General features: G+C 43.7%; 2 protein-coding genes across 7 annotated transcripts in view; one reads left to right on the top strand and one right to left on the bottom strand.

Annotated features, from left to right (window-relative positions):
• LOC116761533 (cytidine monophosphate-N-acetylneuraminic acid hydroxylase) overlaps positions 1-23,871 on the bottom strand; it is a 258,069-nt gene that overhangs the window by 143,608 nt on the left and 90,590 nt on the right. The gene's annotated exons all lie outside the window — the stretch shown is intronic.
• The window catches only part of CARMIL1 (capping protein regulator and myosin 1 linker 1), a 323,730-nt gene continuing 310,028 nt past the window's right edge, over positions 10,170-23,871 (top strand). For 3 of the 4 annotated variants that reach the window (XM_032647357.1, XM_032647356.1, XM_032647355.1), the window contains exons 1-2: positions 10,170-10,535; positions 15,055-15,152. In XM_032647357.1, coding sequence (XP_032503248.1) covers positions 10,496-10,535; positions 15,055-15,152 — 138 coding nt within the window. In that variant the 5' untranslated portion in view covers positions 10,170-10,495. The remainder of the gene's footprint in view (positions 10,536-15,054; positions 15,153-23,871) is intronic. The other variant, XM_032647358.1, reaches the window with a different exon arrangement.

Below are 23,871 nucleotides of genomic sequence, written 5' to 3'. Positions count from 1 at the left end.
ATTGTTTTCCATGGGGATAGTCAGTTATTCCAGAATCATTCATCAAAGAAACTGCTCTTTCCCATTGAATTACCTTGGCAATTTATTAAAAAACAAAAACAAACAAAAAGCCAATAGATCAAATACGTGTGGGCTTATTTCTGTACTTTCTACTCTGTTCTGCTGATCTATAAGTGTATTTTTATGCCAATATCACACATCTTAATTATTATAGCTTTAAGTCTTGAATTTAGGTAGTATAAGTTCTACAACTTTGTTTTTCAAAATGTTTTGGTCATCTTAGTTTCTTTGAATTTCCATATGAATTTTAGAATCATCTTGTCAATTTCTGCAGAAAATACTGTTATGATTATTGTTGAGGTTGCATTACCATCTCTAGTTCAATTTCAGGAGAAGTAACACCTTAATCATGTTGAATCTTCCGATCCATTGTTATTGCTGTATTCTCCAGTTATTTAGGTCTTCTTTACTTTCTGTCAGGTATGTTTTGTAGTTTTCATTGTACATGTCTTGCACACATTTTATTAAATTTATCTTTATACATCTCATGTTTTTTATGCCATCATAAATGATAATTTTAAAATTTCAATTTCTAATTTTTCATTTCTGGCATACAGAAATACAATTGATTATATATGGACCTTGCGTCTCACAATCTTGCTAAACTCACTTATTATTTCTCATAGCTTTTTTTTTGTAATTTGCTTAGGATTTTCTATGAACACAATCATGTTGTCTACGAAGCTTTTTATTCCTTTCTGATCACTATGACTTTCATTTATTTTGCTTGCCCTATTGGAATAGCTAAGATTTCTAGCCTAATATTAAATACAAGTAAGAAGAGTAGATATCCTTATCTTGTTCCTGATTTTAGGGGGAAAGCATTTAGTCTATATAATTAGGTATAGGTTTTTGTTTTTGTTTTTGTTTATAGATGCCTGTTATCAGGTTGAGGAAATTGTCTTTTCTTCCAGTTTACTTGGAGTTTTTATTATAAATGGGTATTGAATTTTGTCTTTGTGTGCGTGTGTGAGAGAGTGTGTGCACATCTGTTGAGGTGTTTTGTGATTATCTCCTTTTATTTATGGGAAGGTTTTAATTTCAATTCAAATTTCTTTACTTGAGGGAATTCCCTGGTGGTCCAGTGGTTAGGACTCGGTGCTCTCACTGCCATGGCCTGGGTTCAATCTCTGGTTGGGGAAATAAGATCCCACAAGCTACGCAGCATGGCCAAAATATATACATAAATTTCTTTAATCGATATGGGGCTCTTCAGATTTTTCTGTTTGTTCTTGAGTCAATTTTGGGAATTTCTGTCTTTTGTATGTTTCAACTAAATTATCAAATTTATTGGCATTAAGTTATTCTTAGTATCCTCTTAATATCTTTTTAATGTTTGTAGTGAGGCCTCCTCTTTAATTTCTCATATTGCTAATTTGTATCTTGTATCATTTTGTCTTGATCAGTGTACCTAGAATTGTATCAAATTTATTGATTTGATTTTCAGTACAGCTCCCTCCTCCTTGGAACTCTACCTCACAAGATACAGCCACTTCTCTCTCTACAAACTTTACATCTCCTTGACCCAGTGGACTCTGTTGAGGGTGCTCCTCTTTGCACCCATCATCCAGTTATTTCCAGGTAGAAATCTGGGGCAATTGTAGCGCTCACTTCATTTGCTTCCCTTCTTTCAAGGGTCACAGTCCTGTCCTATCTAATGTTCAATGTCTGAAAAACAGTAGTTCCTTATATTTTGTACTATTTTCTAGTTTTTGAAGGAAGGAAATGTCCAATCCTTATTATTCCATCATGACCTCAAGCAAAAGTTCCCTTACTCTGAATTCTTAAGTTTTCTTTTGCTCCCAGGCTCTTCTATGATCCTTGTTAAGGCTTGTTTGTTTTGGTCTCTGGCTGTCATGATAGAGGCTTTCCTCAAATGTCAGTGCTCCTTGGATGTCTGTATTAACAGTGAGCCTTAATAAATCTGATCTGAAGCTCTACATGAGTGGATGGGGCTTCTCAACTGGCGGGGCTCAGTTTAGGGTGATAGGTGGGAACCTGGTCTTTTCACTGGCAAATCAACACATATCAGTATCCTACAGGTTTTTCTTTTAAGGATAGTCAGTAACCTAGGAGAGGAATCTGATGCCAGGATTATAAACCCTGCTGTTAAGATTTCTAAGAATCAAGTAGAGAAACAATTTGTGGTGGCTTTATATTTAGGAGGTAGATTTTTCTCTAAATCTCCCTCTTTTCTGAATGATATGATGTCTCACTTTTAACCTTCTGCTGTTCTAAGACTAGGTCCTTTTTGTTTCAATCTCTTCTAAGAGTAAGCCTCCAGTCTAAGGCAGCGCAGAGCTGACTGGCTACGTGAGATAGAGGGGGGGATTTATGGAGTGTCTAACTCTTCCTTTTAAACTCTACCAATCCGCCTGTTTTTTGTTGTTCTCTCATTCGGCACTTCTGTATTCAGAGATCATTTGTGTCTCTAGTTCCTAAGATTTTTCTTGGGCTCTGCTATAGAAATTAGCTTGCTTTTTATTTGCTTTCTCCCCTCTGGCTTAGAATTTGTCTTTCCCTGGTCTGTTAAGTTAGTTACCATTCCTCCACTGACCTTCCCAGTTTCCAAAATGTTACATTTTCTACTTTGCTACTGTCTCCTATCTTCTTTGTCCTTGTGGCTTTATGCATTTTTAATATAAGTGGATAAACTATTTTTAGAGCAGTTCTGGATTTACAGAAAAATTGAATAGAAAGTACAGAGAATTTCCATGTACCCCCTCACTCTCTACAGTTTCCCCTATTGTAACATCTTACTTTAGTTTGGTATATTTTCTACAATTGCCAATATTGATATAATATTATTAACTAAAGTCCACTGTTTACATTAGGGATTCTATGTGTTTTTTTTTCTTCTACTCTCATTGGGAAGAAGCAAGTTATATAAATGCAAGTATTAAATCCTCATTGCTTAATAGAAGGTCCCCTATACAGCCTTCTGGTTACTCCTCTGCCTTTATTCTCCTTCATATCCCCAGTTCCGGAATTATCTGCATTCTGTTTTCCTCTCCTTTTCCATCTCCTAATCACTCTTCAACCCATTGCAATTTATCTTCTTCCCCCATTATTCTACTAAAATCGATCTCTCCCCCAAACAAAAACAAATTAATGCTTCCCTTATTGCTAAATTCAGATACACATTACCTTATCACATTTGACTTTCTAGCAAAACATGACACTGTTAAACCTTTCTTGAAATACTATTTTTTCGCATCTTCCCAACTTACCGTCTTATCTTCCCGGTTTCCTACTACTTTTCGGCTGGTTGGTCCTTCACTGACTCTATAGTGACCATTTTCCAAGCCATTTTCCAATGATCCCTCCCTCCCTCTTGGTATTCACATTCTTGTGTCGTCTCTCTCATTGTCCTGGGGTGATTCCTTGATCTATGTGACAGTAGAATACAGCAGAAATGATGGTATGTAATTTCCAAGATAAAGTTATAAAAGGCACTGTATTTTCTATCCCCGCCCCCCATCACTCACTCTGGGAACCAGCTGTTCTTCATGAAGACACTCAAGCAGCCCTGTGTGTCCTGAGGAACTGAGGCTTCAGCCAACAACCAGTAAGGAACTGACACCTGCCCACACAAGAGGAAGCCCCAGTTGAGCCTTCAATTGACCATAGACCCACCTGACAACCTGATCCCAACTCATGAGAGACTTTGAGCTAGAACCACCCACCTAAGCTGCTCCCAGGTTCCTGACCCACAGAATCTTTAACATATTAAATGTTGATTTAAGCTGCCAAGTTTGGGGGTAATTTGTTACACTGCAAGAGATAACTGCTATAGTCTCCTCTGCAGCTCTTTTTTGTCCGGATGCCTGTAGTTCTTCAGAGTTCCCTTCCTCCTCATACTGCATACTTGCCTTGTTAGATCTCACCCATTTCCCGAGAGGCACGTTGCCTTTAGTAACAATGTACCCAAACCCCACTGTCATCTCATCAGATAAGCTAGATTTTCCTACTAAATCCTATCATTTCATATGCCGTATGTTGATGAATCTTGAGTCTACATACCAGAATGTCTCCTGAACTTCAGACTTCCATATCCATTCACCTAACGGACATCTCCCTTGGATGTCCCGCAGTACCTCCACCCCTTCAGACCAAACCCGAAGCCCTCATCTTGATTCACTACATATGCTCTTCTCCAGGCTCCCTTTTCCGGCTAGCAACCACTGCCTCCTGACGGGGAGACCCTGGGCCTCCCTGTCTCCTCCTCCCCTCCCGCACCGCACCTGCAGCTCTCAGATCCGTCCATCCGCTGTCACCACCCTGGCTCAGATTACTATGGTGGTTTTGTTTTGCTTCACCATTGCAACAGCCTCCTAACTTCTCTACTTCGAACACTCTTGCCTCCCTTCCAGTCTTTTTAATTATTCCAACTAGGTAATCTTTCTAAACAAGAAAATCTGGTGTGATACTTACTGCCTTACTCAAAATCTCTCAAGAATTACCCTTTGCTCTTTGGGAAATTCAGGCTCATTTAGTGGTTCATGAGGTCCTGCATGGTATGGTCCTTTTTTTTTTTTTTAACCTCTGTTCCTACTCCATCTCTATTGATTAAAACCCATTGAACTGGGACTTCCCTGGAGGCCCAGTGGTAAATGAACCTGCCTTACAATGCAGGGGACGAGGGTTCACATCTCTGGTCAGGGAACTAAGTAAGATTCCACATGCCCCGGGGCAACTAAGCCTGTGCACCACAACTAGAGAGAAGCCCATGCGCCGCAACGAAGAGCCCACTTGCCGCAAGTAAGACCCCACGCAGCCAAAAAAACCACTGAATTTATTTCAGTTTCTCAACGTTTTTATCTTGTCTTCTGGCCTGTACACATGCTGTTCCTGCTACCAGGAACATTTTTCACTCCCTTTCTCTCCTCCCCGCCCAACCCTCTCATTTCCATAATTCTGTTTTTCTCCACATCCGCACTTACAGTAATTGCCTCTCTCTCTCTCTCTCTCTCTCTCATTCTCTCTCCCCGCCCCCGCCCCCCAGACTGTTTCTTGAGGGTTCCATGAAGCATCTGTGTCATTCACCACTATATCCTCTGGCGAATAGTAAGTGCTACCCTCACATTTGTTGAGTGACATTATAAAACAACTCTCCTCCTTTCAGTGCTCTCTCCCCACCACCTCTATGAGTTTCTACAGCATATACTGAACACATCATTTTGCACCTAACTAGCACATTTTTCTTTTTCTTTTTTGGCTGCATTGGGTCTTCGTTGCTGTGTGTGGGCTTTCTCTAGTGTCAGCGAGCGGGGGCAGGCTTCTCATCACTCGCAGTGGCTCCACTTGTTGCATGCAGGCCCTAGAGTGTGCGGGCTTCAGTAGTTGAAGCTCACGGGCTTAGTTACTCCCCAGCATGTGGCATTTTCCCTGACCAGGTATCAAACCCATGTCCCCCACGTTGGCAGGTGGATTCTTTTTTTTTTTTTTTTTTCTTGCGGTACACGGGCCTCACTGTTGTGGCCTCTCCCGTTGCGGAGCACAGGCTCCGGACGCGCAGGCTCAGCGGCCATGGCTCACGGGCCCAGCCGCTCCGCGGCATGTGGGATCTTCCCGCACCGGGGCACGAACCCGAGTCCCCTGCATCGGCAGGCGGACTCTCAACCACTAGCGCCACCAGGGAAGCCCGGCAGGTGGATTCTTAACCACTGCGCCACCAGGGAAGTCCTGCACATTTTTCATTTATCTTATTGTTTTCTAAAATTGCTCAGTTAGATTCAACTAGCTCACCACCTACTGCGTGGTCAGCACTGGACAAGTTGCAGGGCAATCGAAGGTCACCTTAATTTTCCTTCTAGAGGTGGAGCTCCTTGTGAGCGGGTGGGGCCCAACCTTGGCCATCTTTACACTTTCCATGGAACACAGACCAAGGGGCTGGTGAAGTGGCGTAGTAAAATGAACTTTGGCCTGGAGATCTCAAATCTAGGTTCAACCCTTGCAACTTTGAGCAAGTTACCCCACAAATCTGAACTTATGCCCAGTTGTGATAAAGATATAGTAAGTACACCTTTTAACCTAAGGGGTCACTGGGTAACTCAAATATGCTAAATCCTTATCTCCTTATTTGTCAGAGGTCATCAGTTGTTAGATGCACCAGTGATCTGATAGCAGATTTTGTATTTGTGTTGGGGGTGGGGTATGAGAAGCATGGTGTTAATTGTCTACAATTATGAAATGCATTCTGATTTCATTATCATTAAAATGAAAACAATTGCTTCTTTTTTTTTAAATTTTTTTTGCGGTACACAGGCCTCTCAGGTCTCTCACTGTTGTGGCCTCTCCCGTTGCAGAGCACAGGCTCCAGACGCGCAGGTTTAGCGGCCGTGGCTCACAGGCCCAGCCGCTGTGCGGCATGTGGGATCTTCCTGGACAGGGGCACGAACCCATGTCCCCTGCATCGGCAGGCGAACTCTCAACCACTGCGCCACCAGGGAAGCCCACAATTGCTTCTTTGAATCACAGCACTATCGCATCTGTTGAAGTGCTCTGTTCAAGAGTTCTGAATATGGAAAACAATTGTACTATGAGCTCTGATAACGGCACACTCAAATAGATATTTTCTGCATTAATGACTGAATTGACTTTCCTCGTCTCTTGGTCATATCTGTTGAGGATTTGCTCTGATTATGATGGTGACTGAAAATTTCAAACACACTTAAACGTGAGAGTAATGAATTCCCATGTACCCCATTATCCAGCTACAACAAAAATCAGTACAGGGCCCCTCTTGTTTCATGTGTATCCCTACTCAGTCCCCCACCCCACTCCACAAACACCTCCCTCTTCCATGGATTACTTTTCAAGCAAATCTAATATAATAGCACTTGTAAATACTTTAAAGGCATATTGTCCAATAGACATTTACCTCTCACTGTCTTCTAATCAGAGATAAACTAAGTTTTTCCTAGAGGTGTTTATAAGCTTAGTATTTCATTGTGTACTTTCCCTGAAAGGTCTAATTAACCCAGTTGAGAAACACACACCTCATTAAGCAGACCCCAGACCCACAGTAGTGCCTAAGGGTGGGAAGTTAGTCTGCTGAGTCACTACTTGGGGAGTGGAAATGTCATTGGTTCCCACATAACTGAATATCTTCCAGTTTTAAAACCAGTTCTTAAGGCAGTAGGCAAGATCAGAAATGGATTTGGGTAAATAGTGGAGTTTTTTTTTTTAACTGTTGTTAGCTTGCTGATTTCTTAATTTTTATTTTGTCTCCATGGGTTTAATCATTATACGATATGGTTCTTTCTTAAAATAATTTTTATTTGTTTGCACTGGGTCTTAGTTGCAGCATGCATGTGGGATCTAGTTCCCTGACCAGAGATCAGACCCAGGCCCCCTGCATTGGGACTGCAGACTCCTATCCACTGCACCACCAGGGAAGTCGCTATATGATATGGTTCTAATGAGAGTATGTTAGACCATTATAGACATTAAGTATTTTCAGCAGATTTTTAAATTCAGAGCACATTTTCTCACCATAATGCACTACAAAATATACAATAGAGATATGAATGTATACCTTGGAACTAAAAATAAAAGTCCATGTATAGTTTTCCAAAATAATTTTGTTTCTGGGTATGTGTTAAATTTGTTGCGATTGTGTTTAACATTTTAAAAGTTCAGGTGCAGTAGATATTCCCTGAAAAGCCGGTTTTCTCTTCCTTTCTAATAGGTTTCAGTTCATCAGTGCTAGTTATAAGACTTAAAGCCACATATATACATATTAGATGAAGCTGTAGGTAATCACATTTATAGTGGCAATTAGTTTCAGGTAGTGGTTTAATCACTGTCTTAATCAAGAGCACAATGGCAGGGGTAAACTTAAAAGCATGGAAGTTGGAGGGCAGAGATGCTGAGGAAAGACTGCAGCATTGGAGGGGGTGGGCAGATTCCAGCCAACAAGCGCACATTTCAGAATTCAAAATGCATCCTCTAAGCTGACTCCTCGGTTGTCCTGTGCTGGGGACATTTACCACTTGTTGGGTTTTACAGTGTTATAAACAGTGCTCCTTTGAGTTCTCTGCTTGCTATTCTGAAACATACTTGAGTTTTGCTCCCAAGAAGGAAATGATTTTCATTTCCAAAATCAGTGATTTTTGAGCATTAATATAGGAGATTCATTTGAATCCATGCCTTCAGAGGTGTAGGAGTCAATCAGGATCCTGCTCCAGTGAAAAAACTTGATTCTTCATTGAACCCCCAGCTTCCTTTAAAGGCACTAGGGGAGCACTGAATTACAGGAATGCCATACAGCCTGTTCTTTATTCTTCTGACCACCCCAGGCCAAGGCAGAAAAAAAGTTTTGTCTTTATTTTCACGAGTTACCCCATGGTGTGGAACCTTCAGGGCAATTTCTGAAACTTCATTGGTAAGTGCCAGAAAAATCCTCTTTAACACACACAGTTGAATGGAAGATGGTTTTGAGATGTTAATTTCCATTTATTGCATATTTAATGCGTAAAGGACAGGTCTCTCTTCAATAAATCGCCAACATTTGAGAAACAGTAGGGAGTCTGAGGTCCAAAGCTCTAAAACCAATAAGTTAACAAATGTTTACGGAACACCTATTTTGCACAAATCTGCTGAAGAGGTTCAAAAGTCTGAGATAAACTGTCGCCCTTAAATCACCCACAGTCTAGTTGGGCAGACACAAACTCAGGGAACAAAGCAAGAGTTAGGTAGTAAAACTATACAAATACACACGTAATGAAACAAGGCACTGTGTGGTTGGGCTTGGAAAATAGTGTTTCAGGCAATATATTCTAGCGGTTTTGAATAGAGGGATCACAGTGATCTGAAAAACCCTGGAAAATCTTCACAAAGAAGGTACACATTGGGCTGGAATTGAAAGCATAGGTAAGAATCAGATACCCTTAAAAGGAAGGGAAAAGCAAATAGCAAATAGTTTTGGAGAGTCAGGTTGTAAGAGTGCGAAGGGGCCAGATTGGTAAATGCCTTAACGGTAACGCCTGGCGGAGAAGACTGAAGATGATTCTTGGGGATCCAAGGTCGACGGCAGTGTTTAAAAACTAGACTATCGACGCGTAGGATTCCCTTTCCTTTCCTCCCTCCCCTCCTTCCGTCCTTTAGAAACAGAACCTGATTCGACAGGCATTCCCAGCCGCCAGGCACTGATGCAGCAGTTGAGGCGAGAAGCTGCCCAGAAGTTGTCTTTTCGGGGGTGGAGCCCAGGGAAAGTCGGAGGGAGCTGGGCCAGGTCAGTCAGACCTATCAGCAGGCTTATTCTGGCCTTTGTGAATTACGCTCAGCTGCCCGAATATGCCCTGGGGTTAAAGGAGGTTCCGCAGCGGGTGAAAAGCATTTTCCGGGCGCTCTCCCACTTCGAGTGTCTGAGATGGGAAACGGCGGCGGCGGCGCGCCCGCTGAGCATACAAAAAAGTGTTTTTTTACCATATGGTTAGTGTTTACAGGTTTCGTCTAGCTCCTGCTCCCCAGAAATGGAAAATTAATAACGCTGAGGAAACGTCAGCAGTCACAGTGAGGGTTGAAAAAGGAAAGAGCGCAGAGGGTCTCCCAGACAGACCCGGTTTCCGTGCAGACTGGTCTGCGGAATCTGCGCGAGCCTGCAGCCTCCCATCCCCTGGCGCCCTCGGCCCGCCGGGAGGTGGGGACGGGGAATCGGGCAGCCGAGGCCCACCCGGCTGTCCTCCCCAGCAGCCAGCAGATGGCTCCCGGGCTCTCTCGCCCCCCTCTCCAGACGCAGGGCTTCGGCGGTTCGGGAGGGAGGCTGCGAGGAGGGGCACCGTGTCCGCCGCAGCCCCGCGCCGCGTGCCTCCGGGCTGGGCGCCCCACGCCGGGGAACGTGAGCCTGGGCGTGGGAGGCCGGGTCTCGCGAGGTGAGGAGGAAACGCTGGAGGAGGAGAGCAGGAGGAGGAGGAGGAGGGAGGAGGGAGGAGGAGGAGGAAAAGCAGGAGGAGGAGCGCCGAAGCTGCCCCCGCCCCGATGAAGCCCGGCAGGAGCGCGAGGAAACCCTAGTCCCCCGCCCCGCGCCGCTCTCCCCGCCTCTCCCCACGCCTTCCGCCTTCACCTAGGGCCGTAGGTGCGACGCCGGAACCGGGCGGGAGTTGCCAGTAGCCGGAGCAGCGCCGCCGCGAGCCGCAGCCGCCCCGCGCCCGCTCCCAATCTTGCCGGGTCGCCGTTCCGCCGCCAGGAACTGCAAGGAGGCGTCATGTAGCAGCAGCCGCAAACCCACCTCGGATTTGCAACTCTTTTTTTTTTTTTTTTTTTTTTTTGGGGCGGGGGGCCGCGGCAATATTCTATCTCCGCCCCCGCTTTCCTGCCTATTCCCATTTGCAAGCTGCATCTGCCTCTAAGAAATTGAGGGGTTCAGGGTAGGGTGGGGAGCTGTAAATCAGAGTTGGACCTGCAGCACCCCCGCACCTAGAAGGCCACCATGACCGAGGAGAGCTCCGAGGTGCCCAGGGAATTGATAGGTAAGAGTCGCGCGGTGGTTGATTTTCCTTCTGTCTCTGCGTCCCCCTCACCTCCCCCTCACCTCCCCCTCACCTCCCCCTCACCTCCACCGCCCTTCCCACCTCTGCCCTCCCGTGCGTCCCGCGAAGTCCCGGCGCCCCTGGGGTCGGAGTGGTGTCGGGCAGGGTCGTTGGGGGGCGCCGGGAAGTTTGTTCCCATCTGACCGCTTGCAAAGCCGAGTCCCGAGAGGGCCGGCGCGGGGAGGAATCGGGAGACCCGTGAGCGCACTCTGCTGCGCCGCTGGGACACCCCCCAGGCGCCTCCTTCCGCCGCGACCGGGGGTCCAGGTTGGCGGAGGAAGGGGGCGGTCTGCCAGGGTCTGGGGAGTTCTGGAAGCGAGGAGAATCCTTTACAGTGCCCAGCCCAGTGTCCTCAACTCGGGAAGTCCGGGAAAGCCCAGCACCGGGACGGCTGGCGAGCGCACAGTGCCAGGCACGTGCCAGGACCACCCTGTCCCCAGGAAATAACCGGCGGGAGGTGCCCTTGTGACGTCCAGACTTGGGGGAGGGGGGCGCTAGTCCGGTATAAGGACTGAGCCTAGCAAGGCGTGGCTTCGCCTAGCGAACTGGGAGCGAAAGGGTTACAGGACTGACGCAAACTCGGGCCGGGAAATTGAGGGTTAATGATAAAAACCTTATTTCAGTAATGATTAACCTACCGATTCTCCCCATCCCGGGTCTCTTAGGGAACCTGTGTGTGGTACCCTATGCAAGGTGACCCATTGTTTGAGTCCCTTGAGGGTTTTTTTTGGGGGAGTGGTGAATATTTTGTCTTGGGGTTTAACTTAATTAAGTGGATGGTTAAAATGGCAGAGCTCAAATGAGGTTTGGGGGGAAGAGTGTTCGGAAAACCAAGCGTTTAAGCGTGTGTGTGTGTGTAGCATGTTGTATTGTAACAAGGTATGTGTTTCTGTGTGCGTGCGTGTTTTGAGCCCCAGTGACCTGTATTCCTTACTGTCCCATCCTTGGCACACTACACAGCCTACAGCTCAGAAAGATGTTTAATCGGTGCTGACAAGAGTTCTAACCGCCCATTCATCTACATCTGAGGAATTTGCCCCTCTGTTTCACCTCCTAGCAGTAATACTTTGGAGGAGTTTGTGTGTGCTCTTCCATTAGTGACTGTTAACTCAGCAGGTGAAACTAGATGTAAAGAAGCTGTTGCTAGGCTTTGTATGGAAGATAGAAGCTTCTGCTTTTGTTGAATTAAAATAAACCTAACTACCAAATTTAGGGTATTAAGTCTACCCCCTCTTCCCCCCCAATCATGCCTCTTCTCTCCCCAACCCTGTAGAGTCCACTGGGAGTGAGTGGTCCATCCAGTTCTGGGAGGCTGAGATCTTTCCAACACCCTTCCAGGAAGGAAACAAACACCCAGAACCTCTGAAGATGCCTCCAGAAGTCCTGAGAAAGAGAATTTAGGGGAGGGTTTGCCTCACTGGCCAGGAGATAAGGATAACTAAAGAAGGTGGCAGAGTTTTTTTTTTTTTTTTTTTTATGCGTTACGCGGGCCTCTCACTGTTGTGGCCTCTCCCGTTGCGGAGGACAGGCTCCGGACGCGCAGGCTCAGCGGCCATGGCTCACGGGCCCAGCCGCTCCGCGGCACGCGGGATCCTCCCAGACCGGGGCACGAACCCGTGTCCCCTGCATCGGCAGGCGGACTCTCAACCACTGCGGGTGGCAGAGTTTTTAATTAGTTGCCCTTGAGCCTGGTGGTGAAAAGTTTAGGTAATTACCCAGGAAAAAGGACGATGAAGGATAGGATGGAAATCAGGTACCTGGTTTATATTGACGGTCCTCAAAATAAATCCTTTGGTATATTTTAAAAGTTGAATTTAACCCTTATCTAGAAATGGAATTTTTATGTTTATCGAGTCCTGCCCATCTCACATATCTTTCAAACAAAGGACAAATGTTTCTGTGATAGGCCCAATATGATTTTTCTGGGCCTTTAAATGGTCTAATTGGCCTGGGCTAGGGGAAATTCCTGCATCTGCTTTAGTTTCTAATTTCAAGTGCTTGCAGGAGTTCTGCTCTCATCAGTTCAAAATGGCAACCATGTGAAAACTTCAATATAGTCCCTGAAGCTAATCCCCCAAGGCATTTAAAAAATGTGTATCTTTCTGATTATTAAAGTACTACAGGCTTTTTATTTAAAAAATTTAAATGCAGAGAAGAATGAGAATATATGTCACCCATGTTACCACTCCAAGATAGCTACTTTTGACCTATGGGTATATAACTTTCCCATCTTTTTCTTTGTGTATATATTCTTAAATCACTTTCAGATGCTCATTTCCCACAGTTCTTTTTAGGGGAGGGACGAGTAGCCTGTACCCGTTTTGCGTTCTGATAAGATAGGAGCTGCTTAGAGAACTCCCTGTGTAATGAGCTCCCCGACCTATCCCCCACACCCCGGCCAACATTCCGCCTCATTGCTGTTCCCTGGACAAACTGTACTTTTTCTTGTTCCCATGCCCTTCTCTTTGCTGGCACTGCCCTATCCTCCCCTCCTTTACTCTTCTTATCTGAGTGGCTCTAAACTCTTTGTGGTGGGTTTCCACTAAGAATATTTTGATCACCCCTTAATAAGCCTCTATTTATTAAGCTGCATGCATACTTCATTTAGTGTGTGTAATCTAAAACATAAACTGAAACGCGTTGCAAATAGAAGTAGAAATTCTGTTTTCTTCCTGCACCCCAATGGATTGTATTGTACACTGTGCTTTGGAAGCCAGTGGTCTATTTCCTACTCCTTCAAGCTTCAGCTCAAGGGTCCCCTCCTCCCTGAAACCTTCGTGTATCTTGTCCATGATCTCATGGTAGTGAGCGCAGATTCATCGAGTGACATCAATCCATCTAGTGGCTGACAGTCATCCACTAGATGGTAAGCACTTGTGGAAGGCAGGGGTCATCTCTAGCCCGGCATCTAGTAGAGTAGTTGGCACACTAGGTATATTTGTTGAATATATGAATAAACCAAAATGATTATAATACACAATTCAGAGTGGTGGGGGTATAAAGGAGTTTGCTATGTTTTGAAGGAAGGTGGAATCTAACCAGCAGGAGAATAAGGAAAGTGCAGCCCGGGAAAGAGAATAATATATACAGGATCCTAGGGGTGTAAAGGATGGAGAGGATAGAGATAAGTGGGTGTGTGCTGAGAAGTTAAGCTGGAGAAGTGTGAAAGGCCTTGAGTGGCCTGCTGCAAGGTTTGGGTTCATCCAAAATGACTGTGACTCATAGAGCAAGAGGGACACGATCAGGGCTTCCCTGGTGGCGCAGTGGTTGAGAGTCCGCCTGCTGATGCAGGGGACACGGGTTCGTGCCCCGTTCCGGGAGGATCCCACATGCCGTGGAGCGGCTGGGCCCGTGAGCCATGGCCGCTGAGCCTGCGCGTCCGCAGCCTGTGCTCCACAGCGGGAGAGGCCACAACGGTGAGAGGCCCGCGTACCGCAAAAAAAAAAAAAAAAAAAAAAGAGGGACATGATCAGATCTGTGGCTTTGGAAGGGTCGCTTTAGTTCTGCGGGAGGTGTGGTACAGGGGGCCGATAGGTTGGAGGTGGTAGGCTTAGTCTCGGTGAGAGATTCTGAGGCCCTGAATGCAGGATCAAGTCCACGGGTCAGGAGCTGTTAGGAGGTGGGCCTAGGAGAGGAGGTGACTGGCTCCCTGAGAGAATGGAGTTGGAGATAAACAAGATTTCTAGCTTCATTAAGGGCCAGAGGAGGAGCAGGGAAAATAGTGACTTTGATTTGGGACCTGTTCAGTTTGGGGTCCTCACGGGAGTCCCAGAAGGGCCTTCCCGCTACCATCCAACTTTTCAAGTTTCCCCTTTTCTCTCAATTCTGCCTTTGACCACTCTTCAGGGATGCGGTGGTATGAAGATTTTGAAAGGACAGATGGCCAGGAGCACCCTGACTGAATTGTTTGGGCCGGTTCTGGTTCTTTGCCCTATTTCCCAACCTTCATGTCAAGGCACTCCTGGAAAATGATAATACGTATATGGCACTGTCATGAACACAGAGTCTGCTGGGGGCCAGAGGTAACCAGCCAAGGGATTTTATAAATTCCTGTTGTGCTTATGGTCTGCCTGCCTGCAATATAGTGCCTGCGATATAGTGCTCTGTGCTACTGCCTGACCTTGCTTCTTTTTTTTTTTCTTTGTGTGTGCTTATCCTCTTTGCCCAGCAAGATTATATCATGCCTTGCATGGACTGGTATTATATCATATGCTTTTATATTTGCCTCAGCATCTGAGCACACGGTCCAAGGCACAAAGTAGGCGTTCATCAAATACTTGGTGACCAGTAACTATCAGGCTTGTTAAAACAAGCAACAACAACAAACAAACAAAAAAAAAAAGAAAAAAAAAGACAATAAAAAATAAAAACAACCAAAAATGCTCCTTCAAATGCTGTCCTCCCCAGTGCTTTTCTCTTATTAGTAAAAGAATATAACAAAATTATTCCTTTCTTTCAGAAAGCATAAAGGATGTTATTGGCAGAAAGATAAAGATTGCATTGAAGAAGAAAGTAAAATTGGAAGTGAAGGGAGACAAAGTTGAAAACAAAGTGCTGGTAAGTCTTAATGTTTTTCTTAAAAAAAAAGTTGGGAAGTAAAAATGTTTTTCCCCTCTATTGTTTTGATTGCCTAATTTTCATGCAGCACTGCTTCTGTGTTTTATATTTTGTTCAAAATTCTGATGCCCATTTTGTCCTAGGTTAGTTGGAATATTTGTCCACTGAAAGTTAAAAGTAGGATTAATTTAAATTTTAGAGACTGAAGTTTCTAAAAATTGTCTTTCTTAATGTTGTAAAAAGTCACCCACATCTAGGTCATCTCCTAGAGACCGTTTTCAAGTTATTCAAAGTTGGATGTTAAAGGGAGCTTGCTTATTATCTTTGCTGTGGCTGATTATCTGATTTTATTTGTGAGGACTTGAGATGAAATTTTTTTTTTTTTTTTTTTTTTGAGATGAAATTTTTAAACTCCTCCTGTGTCAGTATAATTATTAAATTTTCTCAAACGTTATATCGGCAGCCGTCTCTGGGTGACGGTCTGAGAAGGCGAAGAAAACATTTGTCTTTTTAAATTGGTTTTGGTGTTTGGGAGGGAAATGCCGGCTCCTCCCTCTAGCTTGTGAGAAGAGTTGCTGGGGGGCTGAGGGACTGGCCCTTGTTGACACAGGATTGCTAGGGAGTTGTCAGTGCCTGAGTTGTACCTTTAGAGAGGTGCAAAGCCTTTAGTGTTTTCTGTGTTCAAACTGTGGCAAACCTTAATTTAAGCTTAGGTAAATACACCTTGTTTGTGTTTTAGTTGGAGAAAATATTCGGTTTCATCTTTTTACCATTAGAAAATTTTAAACATATGCAAAAGTAGAGAACAGTATATTGAACTTTGTATGCCTTTCATCCAGCTTCAACAGTTTTCAGCATTTTGACAATATTGTTTTATCTCATCACCGTTTCCCCCGCCTCACACTTCTGGAGTATTTTAAAATAAATCCCAAGCATACGTCATTAAAAGAGAATATTTTTAATATTCTGTTTCTTCAGTTGAAGTTGCCACAGAGTTTGAAGTATCTTTCTGATACCATCTGTCTTGAGAATCTTTTAAAATATCTGACTGCCTTCCCCTGTGGATGGAAGGATTGTGCTATTGATGGATGACTTCTATCTCTCTGTGTACAAATCAGGATGGCAGAGAAATTGAAGTGGAAAAACTTGATTGAGTGACTTTTGCCCTGCGATGAAATGTGTTCACACAGACTGCATCATTAAGGTTATCAATAGCAGAAATGATTGGTGTCATCATTCTGCTTTATTTAGTTTTAATAAAGAGTAAATTTCCTTGAAGTATGTTTTACTTATTGTCGTTCAGCCATAGGATAGAGGTATATTTTGGCAGTGGTAGTGCAGAGAAGAAATTTTGTTTCTGCCGTTTGTTGTCTTATACGTTTACAGTAAATCTTCACAGGATGGATTCACCTTTATACAATTTAAATATCAAGTAGGTTTCCTGCAACAGTCTGACATGGTATGTGGTGTTATTTGGTATGGACACTATTCATCAAAGTAGTATTCATAAACCCGTGCCATGAGTAAAATCTGCAAAGTTAAAACTGCAAAGACAAATTTACATGTCCAGTGTAATAAAGTTGGCACCATTAAAGAATAGTTATGATTGGTACTTCCTGTTAAGATGTTGTCGGGGGTGGGGGGTGGGGGCTCTTAACGTCCGCTGGAGTTGATTAAGGTTGTAACCAAATTACAAATGTATTTGAATTTAAGCATTTATCTCCCCAAATCTGGAATCTGAGCAGTTTCTAGTGGCTTGGGGTAAACTTGTCTTGCCTGTTCCTTACTTGCAGGGGCAGGAATGGTTAATAGAAATATTCAAGGTTTGACAAGCTTCAGGTTTGAGCAGGATGGTCTATGAATTAACCTTTTTAAGTCTTTGATTTTGGAGTTTCTGAATTCAGAGAAGTTCATTTACTTAAAACATTGGGAATTTCCTTATAATTTGCATTTCTGACTTTCTTTTGGCTGTCAGTTCAGTAAAATAGGGTATACCTGGATTGGCTTAAATCAGTATTTCTGTTCTGAATTTTATTTCTTGTTCCTTTTCCCCAAGTGCCCCCCCACCCCCCCTGCCCCGCGTGCTCTTAGTATCCTTCCTTATAAAGCTGGGAGTGTGTTATATAGGACTTGGTTCCTTCTTTTCACACTTTGAGACTTTATGCTATTTCTAGCTTATCTTTTGTAGAGGGTTTATGTTCATCTTCCTTCTCATGGCCATAAGAGCTAATGTTTATTCAGCAAGCTCTGTTGGACACTTGATTATGCATTGCCATATTTGCTTCAGCAGCAGCCCTCTGAGGTAGGCACTATTTACATCTGTATTTGCGGAAACTGAGATTTGGAGAGGCTAAAGGAACTTGTTTCAGGTCATCCAGCTAATGAACGACAGAGCCGGGAGTTGAATGAACCCAGATCTGTCTCACTCAGAGCCTGTCCACTTCCCCATTATGCTCAGAATAGAAAGAAAATATCCTTTGGCTTGTTCAGTGGTTGCAAACTTTCAGGAAGATTTGGACTTTAGAAGGATCAGTGCTGCCTTGTGTGGATTTGACTGATTGATTGATAACATTGTACATTGCTTGGTTCCACACTTGTTGAGACTCTCCCCTGTACCAGATGTACAAGATGGACATAGATTCTGACTTCATGGGATTCAGAGCTCAGAGTCGAGTTGGGAGGTAAACATCTCTAGAGGCAGAGCTTTGAGGTGTGCTATGAGCAAGATGATTAGGGGCACATGGGAGGAATCCCTGACTCAGGCCTGAGGGTCAGGGAAGACTTCCAGAAAGAAGGCAAAGGTAAACTGACACCCAATGGATGAATAAGAGTTATTAAGGGACGAGAGCAGAGACATGTTATAGACAAAGGAAACAGAATATGCCTGGAAGCCTGAGAGAGCTTAGCATGTTAGAGGCAAATACTAAGTACAGCTGGAGCAAGGGGTACGGGGTAGAGAATGGCTGGGCTTAAAGCTGATTCTTTTTCTTGCAATTGGGATCAGGTGAAAGTTGGGACTGGTTAAACAGGTCTCTTCCCACCACCTGTTTCTAATGATCATCACATGAACTTTATCCTCCCCTCTTTTAGGGAGGCAGTAGGACTCAGCGGTTAAGGCCTTGGACCTTGAGTCATGCCCAGTTCGCACTGCAGCCTAGCCACTTTATAACGTTGTTCAGCCTCAATTCCTTTCTCTAATGAAACAGACCTTCTATTTGTACATGGTTTCTTTGTAGATTAACTGGGATGTATCTTAACACTGCTTAGCACAATGCCTAGCACATGATGAACACCCAACAAATGATAAAGCAGAAGGAGCCGAAGGGTTGTGCATTCTGTTTTTTCGGTGGCACAGAAAATGCCTATTCTTTCCATGCCCAAGTATTCACTGCGTTTATTGAGGGATTGAGCTTAGTTCACTCTAAGGCCAATAATTACTTATAGTTTATGGTACCTTTTAAGCTGGGTGGAGTGCAACTGATGAGATCCCAAATTCCTAAGGTATGCGCTGGTCTAGTGAAATCAGAAATCGATGTTCGGGGGGGAAAAACAAGTTTGACAGTCAAGTGGTAAACAAAGATAAACCAGCGTCTTTACTGCATGGCTTTGATTCAGAGCCTTTAGTACACCTTTGTGCGTAGTAGATTTCTCAGAATGAGCGGAAGTATACTGTCTTTCTCAAACTTATATGGCCAGAGACCCTACTGACCATAGTTTGGGAAACTGGGATGGAACAGGTCCAAGCTGGTGCCTTTGGGAACAGTTAAAGGGAACATGGAACAGACTAGAACAGGCTCTCTGTCATTGGAGTGTCCTCCTGGCGGACAGTTCTTTGGCCTGTACGTTTTGGGGACTTTTTTTTTTTGGCCGTGCTGCTCGGCATGTGGGATCTTAGTTCCCCAACCAGGGATCGAACCCGTGCCTCCTGCAGTGGGAGCACGGAGTCTTAACCACCGGACCACCAGGGAAGTCCCTGGCCTGTACTTTATATCTAAGTGGTGGGCAGGTCTGCTGCAAGCCACACACTGGCACCATGTCATCCTTTGCTGTATGGCCTTTCTCTGTTGTCTTTCGGGGATGTCATCAGGAAGAGATTCTGTGTTCCCTAGACTCTCAGTCCTTCCTCCCATTTGCGACTTGAATCTCCGCCCAAGTTTTGTAGTACCTGGACTTTTTTTTTTTTTTTTTGCGGTACGCTGGCCTCTCATTGCTGTGGCCTCTCCCGTTGCGGAGCACAGGCTCCGGACGCGCAGGCTCAGTGGCCATGGCTCAAGGGCCCAGCCGCTCCGCGGCATGTGGGATCTTCCAGGACCGGGCCACGAAGCCGTGTCCCCTGCATTGGCAGGCGGACTCTCAACCACTGCGCCACCAGGGAAGCCCGTTTATAGATTTTGGTGTGAAAATAAGTCTCCATTTCTCCCTTTCTCCCTTTGAAATGCCAAAGAGTATAATTGTGGGTTTGTATAGGAATTGCCTTTTTTTTTTTTTTAGAAGCCGTCATTTTCCATATTCCAGAATGGCTGAATCATTGTGTAGTCCTACCAGCAATGCATGTGTGATCCAGGCAATTTGGTATTGCCTGGCCTTTTTTTTGAGGACTAATGGTTGAAAGAAAAATGTTGTCAGGGGAAAGCAAGGTCCGCCACCCACGCTTCTGCTGTTGCTTGTCTGCGGGAGAGGAATGTGTCTCTCTCTCCAGAACAGTGCCTCTGAATTGTGTAGATCTGTTCCTGGTCTCAGCTTTGTTTTTCCTGTTTCACTTTGGAATTTGGGTTCAATCATCTTTGCCAACCCTTTGTTCTTCCACATCCCTCTTAAAATGGGGCAGAAGCAGGACTCTCTTTCTTACTAGACTGAGCATGTCGAGGAATGGCATGTAAATGTAACCATGTCAGTTTGTTCACCTGTTCCCTTGAAAACACTTGATCCATCCTTCATTTATTTTCTTTTGAAAAGTTAACCTGAATCTCTTTAATGTATTTTCTCTTGTTTGACTGTTTATTTATAACTTTTGAGCATCTGAATTCAGCTTGATTGGAATAACTAAGTTAACTTTAAGACGAGGAAAAGTAAAAGGACGTTATTTGGGGTAACATGTATCCTTAAAATATTTTGGTGGCAGTGCTGTCTTTCATTAAAATATAAACTCTACTCCTGTTTATTTTTTAAAAATGCATTAAAAAGGGAATATCTCTCACCTAAAAGTTTTGTAAGCATCTGGCCCACATAATCAGGAATTAGTTTAAACCTCAGTCTCTGATACGGAAAGCGTTGTTCTTTTACACGAGGCCATGCTCATATTTTGTGGCTAGTCTGTTTAATATTTTCCTAATTCCCCTGTCTCTAATACCTAACTTGATTCAGCAGGACGACCCACGGTATAGTCACTTCTCAGACAAATATTCACTCTGGAAATTATGTTTTGCATCTACTTTCAGGTGACATCAACCTTAGCCGATGGTTTCTAGGCTTCTTTTTTTTTTAAATCAGTTGTACCCTTTTAAAACATAATTTTCCATGGGACCAATAAAATAGTGCTATTTTAGGAGTGTAAGTGTGTTTTGCAAATTTATAGTTAAAATCCAAAATATTAGTATAAACCCAATCAGTGATTTGTGTGAGGCTGTTTTGATGAACATAACTTAGAAATAGAGGGGAGATTGGATTTTGTTTTGGCTCCTTAGTATAGAGAGACTCCCTATTTACCCTTTAAGTAGTACAAATGTCACAGTTTTAAAAATAGCTACTTTTGCAATCTCGGGATGCTTTCCAAGGAAATAGAGATGTCAGGAGACACTTTCTCCTGAGTTCTGCACAAAAGTGGGGTATCCTGACAGCGAAGCTTACCTCACTGTTATCTCCAGTAAGTTAAGTTTGGTGTAACATCGAATCATGTGTTTGTGTTTTGTCCCAGCAGTTAAAATAGAAGAATGAAATCCACATCAGATGTTTGTAGATTGCAGTGGCTTCTGAAGAATGCTATTGGAAAACCGTTGTTCTAGGCCTCCGGGTTTACTTCCCTCTGCAGGAGGCTTGTACCAGTTGTTGGGTAATTTGAACAGTTCTCTTTGTGGAACTTTAGGAGCCTCAACTTTTAAGGATCACTTACAATTCAGTGCATAGGTAATTTTCAAAGCACCTGGGTGAAGTTACATGACTAGAAAATTGAGCTTTAGAAAACAGCAACAACATTGAAACAATCTTCAGGAGTAGGTATCAGAGAGCACACATTGTTGCCAAGGGTCCTGGCAAAAGTTCTGGGAAACTCAAAATAAAATAATCCGTATTTGAGTACTTGAGAATTTTCCCCAACTCAGAACTGGAGTCAGCTCCCGCTGACCTCTGGGTAGGGGTTGGAGGCAGGCTATGGCTCTGGGCACATGTTTCCAGGAGACAGTTCTGGCCAACTTGAACTTGTTACCTGAGCTGCATTTACATTCTACTTTCTCATCTGCCCCAGTTTCTTCTGTAGTTGGGTTAGGTGAGTCAAATGACCTTGGGCAAGAAGCTGTTGAACATACACCAGCCTTGGTGTAACTTTTCATTGTTCTTAAAAAGATAGTCCTTTCCAGCCTCTGGGATTTAGGCACCCTGGGAAGGGGGCATTTTGGACAAGGAGGACCCGGGAAATCTAACTAGAATATGCCATGAATTGGAAGATCTCATTTTTCATAGTCGTAAAATAGGTACAGAGAAAACAAAACAGAAAGGCTTTAGTGAAAGGTTACTGTAACACCTTTATGTTTCATTTCATTAGAAATGCTGTTAATATCTTTTGTTAAAGTAGATTGAAAATGCAACTAAAATCTGATGAAGGATAGAACTCTCCCCCTTTCTAAAAAGCTTGTTGTCTTTGAACAGAATACAAGGATTTGGATTGGTATATATGGGGCCTATTGTTGTCTAACTCTTCCTGTGCCCTATTACTCTCTCTCTCTCTCTCACTCTCACTTTCCCCAACTCTTTGAGAAAAGAGGGGTACAATAAAGGGAGGAAAGAAGGATGCTTGAGGTGGGGTGTGTGTGTGTGTGTGTTTACATAAAAGTCTGTTCACTTTCACCCATTGGGTCCTTTCCTTCATCTTGGTTGTTTGGGAGAGAATTTTTCTTTTTTGAAAACATTATCTCTCGATGAACCTTGGCCAGCAGGTATCTTTGTCTTTTTAGACACACGGGGTGCACAGCAAGTCCTCTTAGAAGTAGAAGCAGGGCTGTACAAGTGTCCTGAACTGTGCTTAGAGCATCTCCAGCCTGTGGCAAGGGTTTGGGATGAATGTGCTGAGTTCCCACTGAGGAGGCAGGTGTGTCCATTCTTGCTGATCCCTGGGCTTTGGGGTCTCAGGAGACATTTACGGGCATCGACTGGGATGAGTAGGCGTGTCCTCCGGACACGATCTGGTGTGGACAGATTGGCTTAAGCTGACTCTGGGGAAGTTTCTTCAGACCTGGCCCCTCTTGATTGCTGCCCAGAAGATCTTGAGGCTGGAGGACTCTTGGTAGCCATCTAACCATGCACTCTAGCCTATGAGAAGTTGCTTCTGTAGCATCCCTGATAGCTGAGTATCCACTTTCTGCTTTAGTGTTTCTGGTGATGGGAAAAGCAAGAATCCCAGAAAGCCCTTTCTTAGTTCAGGCTGGAACCTGCTTCTCAGTAACTTCTCTGAATTCACTGTAACGTAGGCTACTGGAACATCATAGGACAATTTTGCTCCCTCCTACATGAGTGCGGGTCAGGTATTTGAAGACAGTTATGTTTTTCCTTTTAGTCCTCAGGCGAAATATGCTCACTTCCTACAAATCTTAATCCTTGGAGGACATTGCTTTCAGACTTTTCGCTGTTCTGATCGCCTTGCTTTGGACCCATCCTACTTTACCAGTGAGTCTTTTAAGCTGTAGGTGTTGTGGGATTACAAATGTTTGGCAAACACTGTTAAAACTGAATTAAACAGACTTTCTCAGAGTCTTTAATGGGCTTTTGTGGATTGTGCCACTTGAAGGGGGGAATGCAGTGTGTGGCATCACAGAATCTGTTCTCCAGACTCTGTAGGAAACATGGGTGTGGGTGCAGTCAGCCAAGTGAAGAGTACCAGCTGCACGTTGCTCAGGCCAAGTAAAAGTTTTCTTCTTGTTTTTAAAATTTTGAAAGTATCTATGCTATTTGCATTACTAAAAAGTTATAAAATAGTAAAGCTGAAGCATCACCTAGTCCTATCAATTTGGATGTAATCATTGGAAAAAATTTTTCTATGCTAACATACATAAACTATATGATCTGTTTTTAAAATGGAATCCTGAATCCTATCTTGTAACCTACTTTTAAATTTTACTTTTTGAGGTCAAAGCTTTCCATGACATATATATATTATATAAAATATATATAATATATAATACATATATATATTATATATATATATATATATATATATATATATATATAATGTTTTGAATTTCTGCCTGGCACTCTATTAGCCCACTTGAGAAGTATACCATAATTTATCTAACACTTAGAATGAGATAGTTAGGTTCCTTCCAGTATTTTGCCTTATAAGTGACACATCCTCACTTTTATTTTTCTTGGATAAATTCCTGGCAGTGGGATTGCTGCCTGACAGACTTTTTAAAGGATGTATTTTTCACCTGATTGTTATTCAGGAAGTCTCAATAGAGAATAATTCCCCCACCTCATTAATTTTATTGTCTTTAGAAAGGTCTGCTTAGCA

Source organism: Phocoena sinus, chromosome 11 (assembly GCF_008692025.1).
Source record: "Phocoena sinus isolate mPhoSin1 chromosome 11, mPhoSin1.pri, whole genome shotgun sequence".
In the NCBI taxonomy this organism is placed as follows: Eukaryota; Metazoa; Chordata; class Mammalia; order Artiodactyla; family Phocoenidae; genus Phocoena; species Phocoena sinus.
Note: the sequence above shows the minus strand (reverse complement) of the source record. Positions and strands in the feature narration are given on the sequence as shown.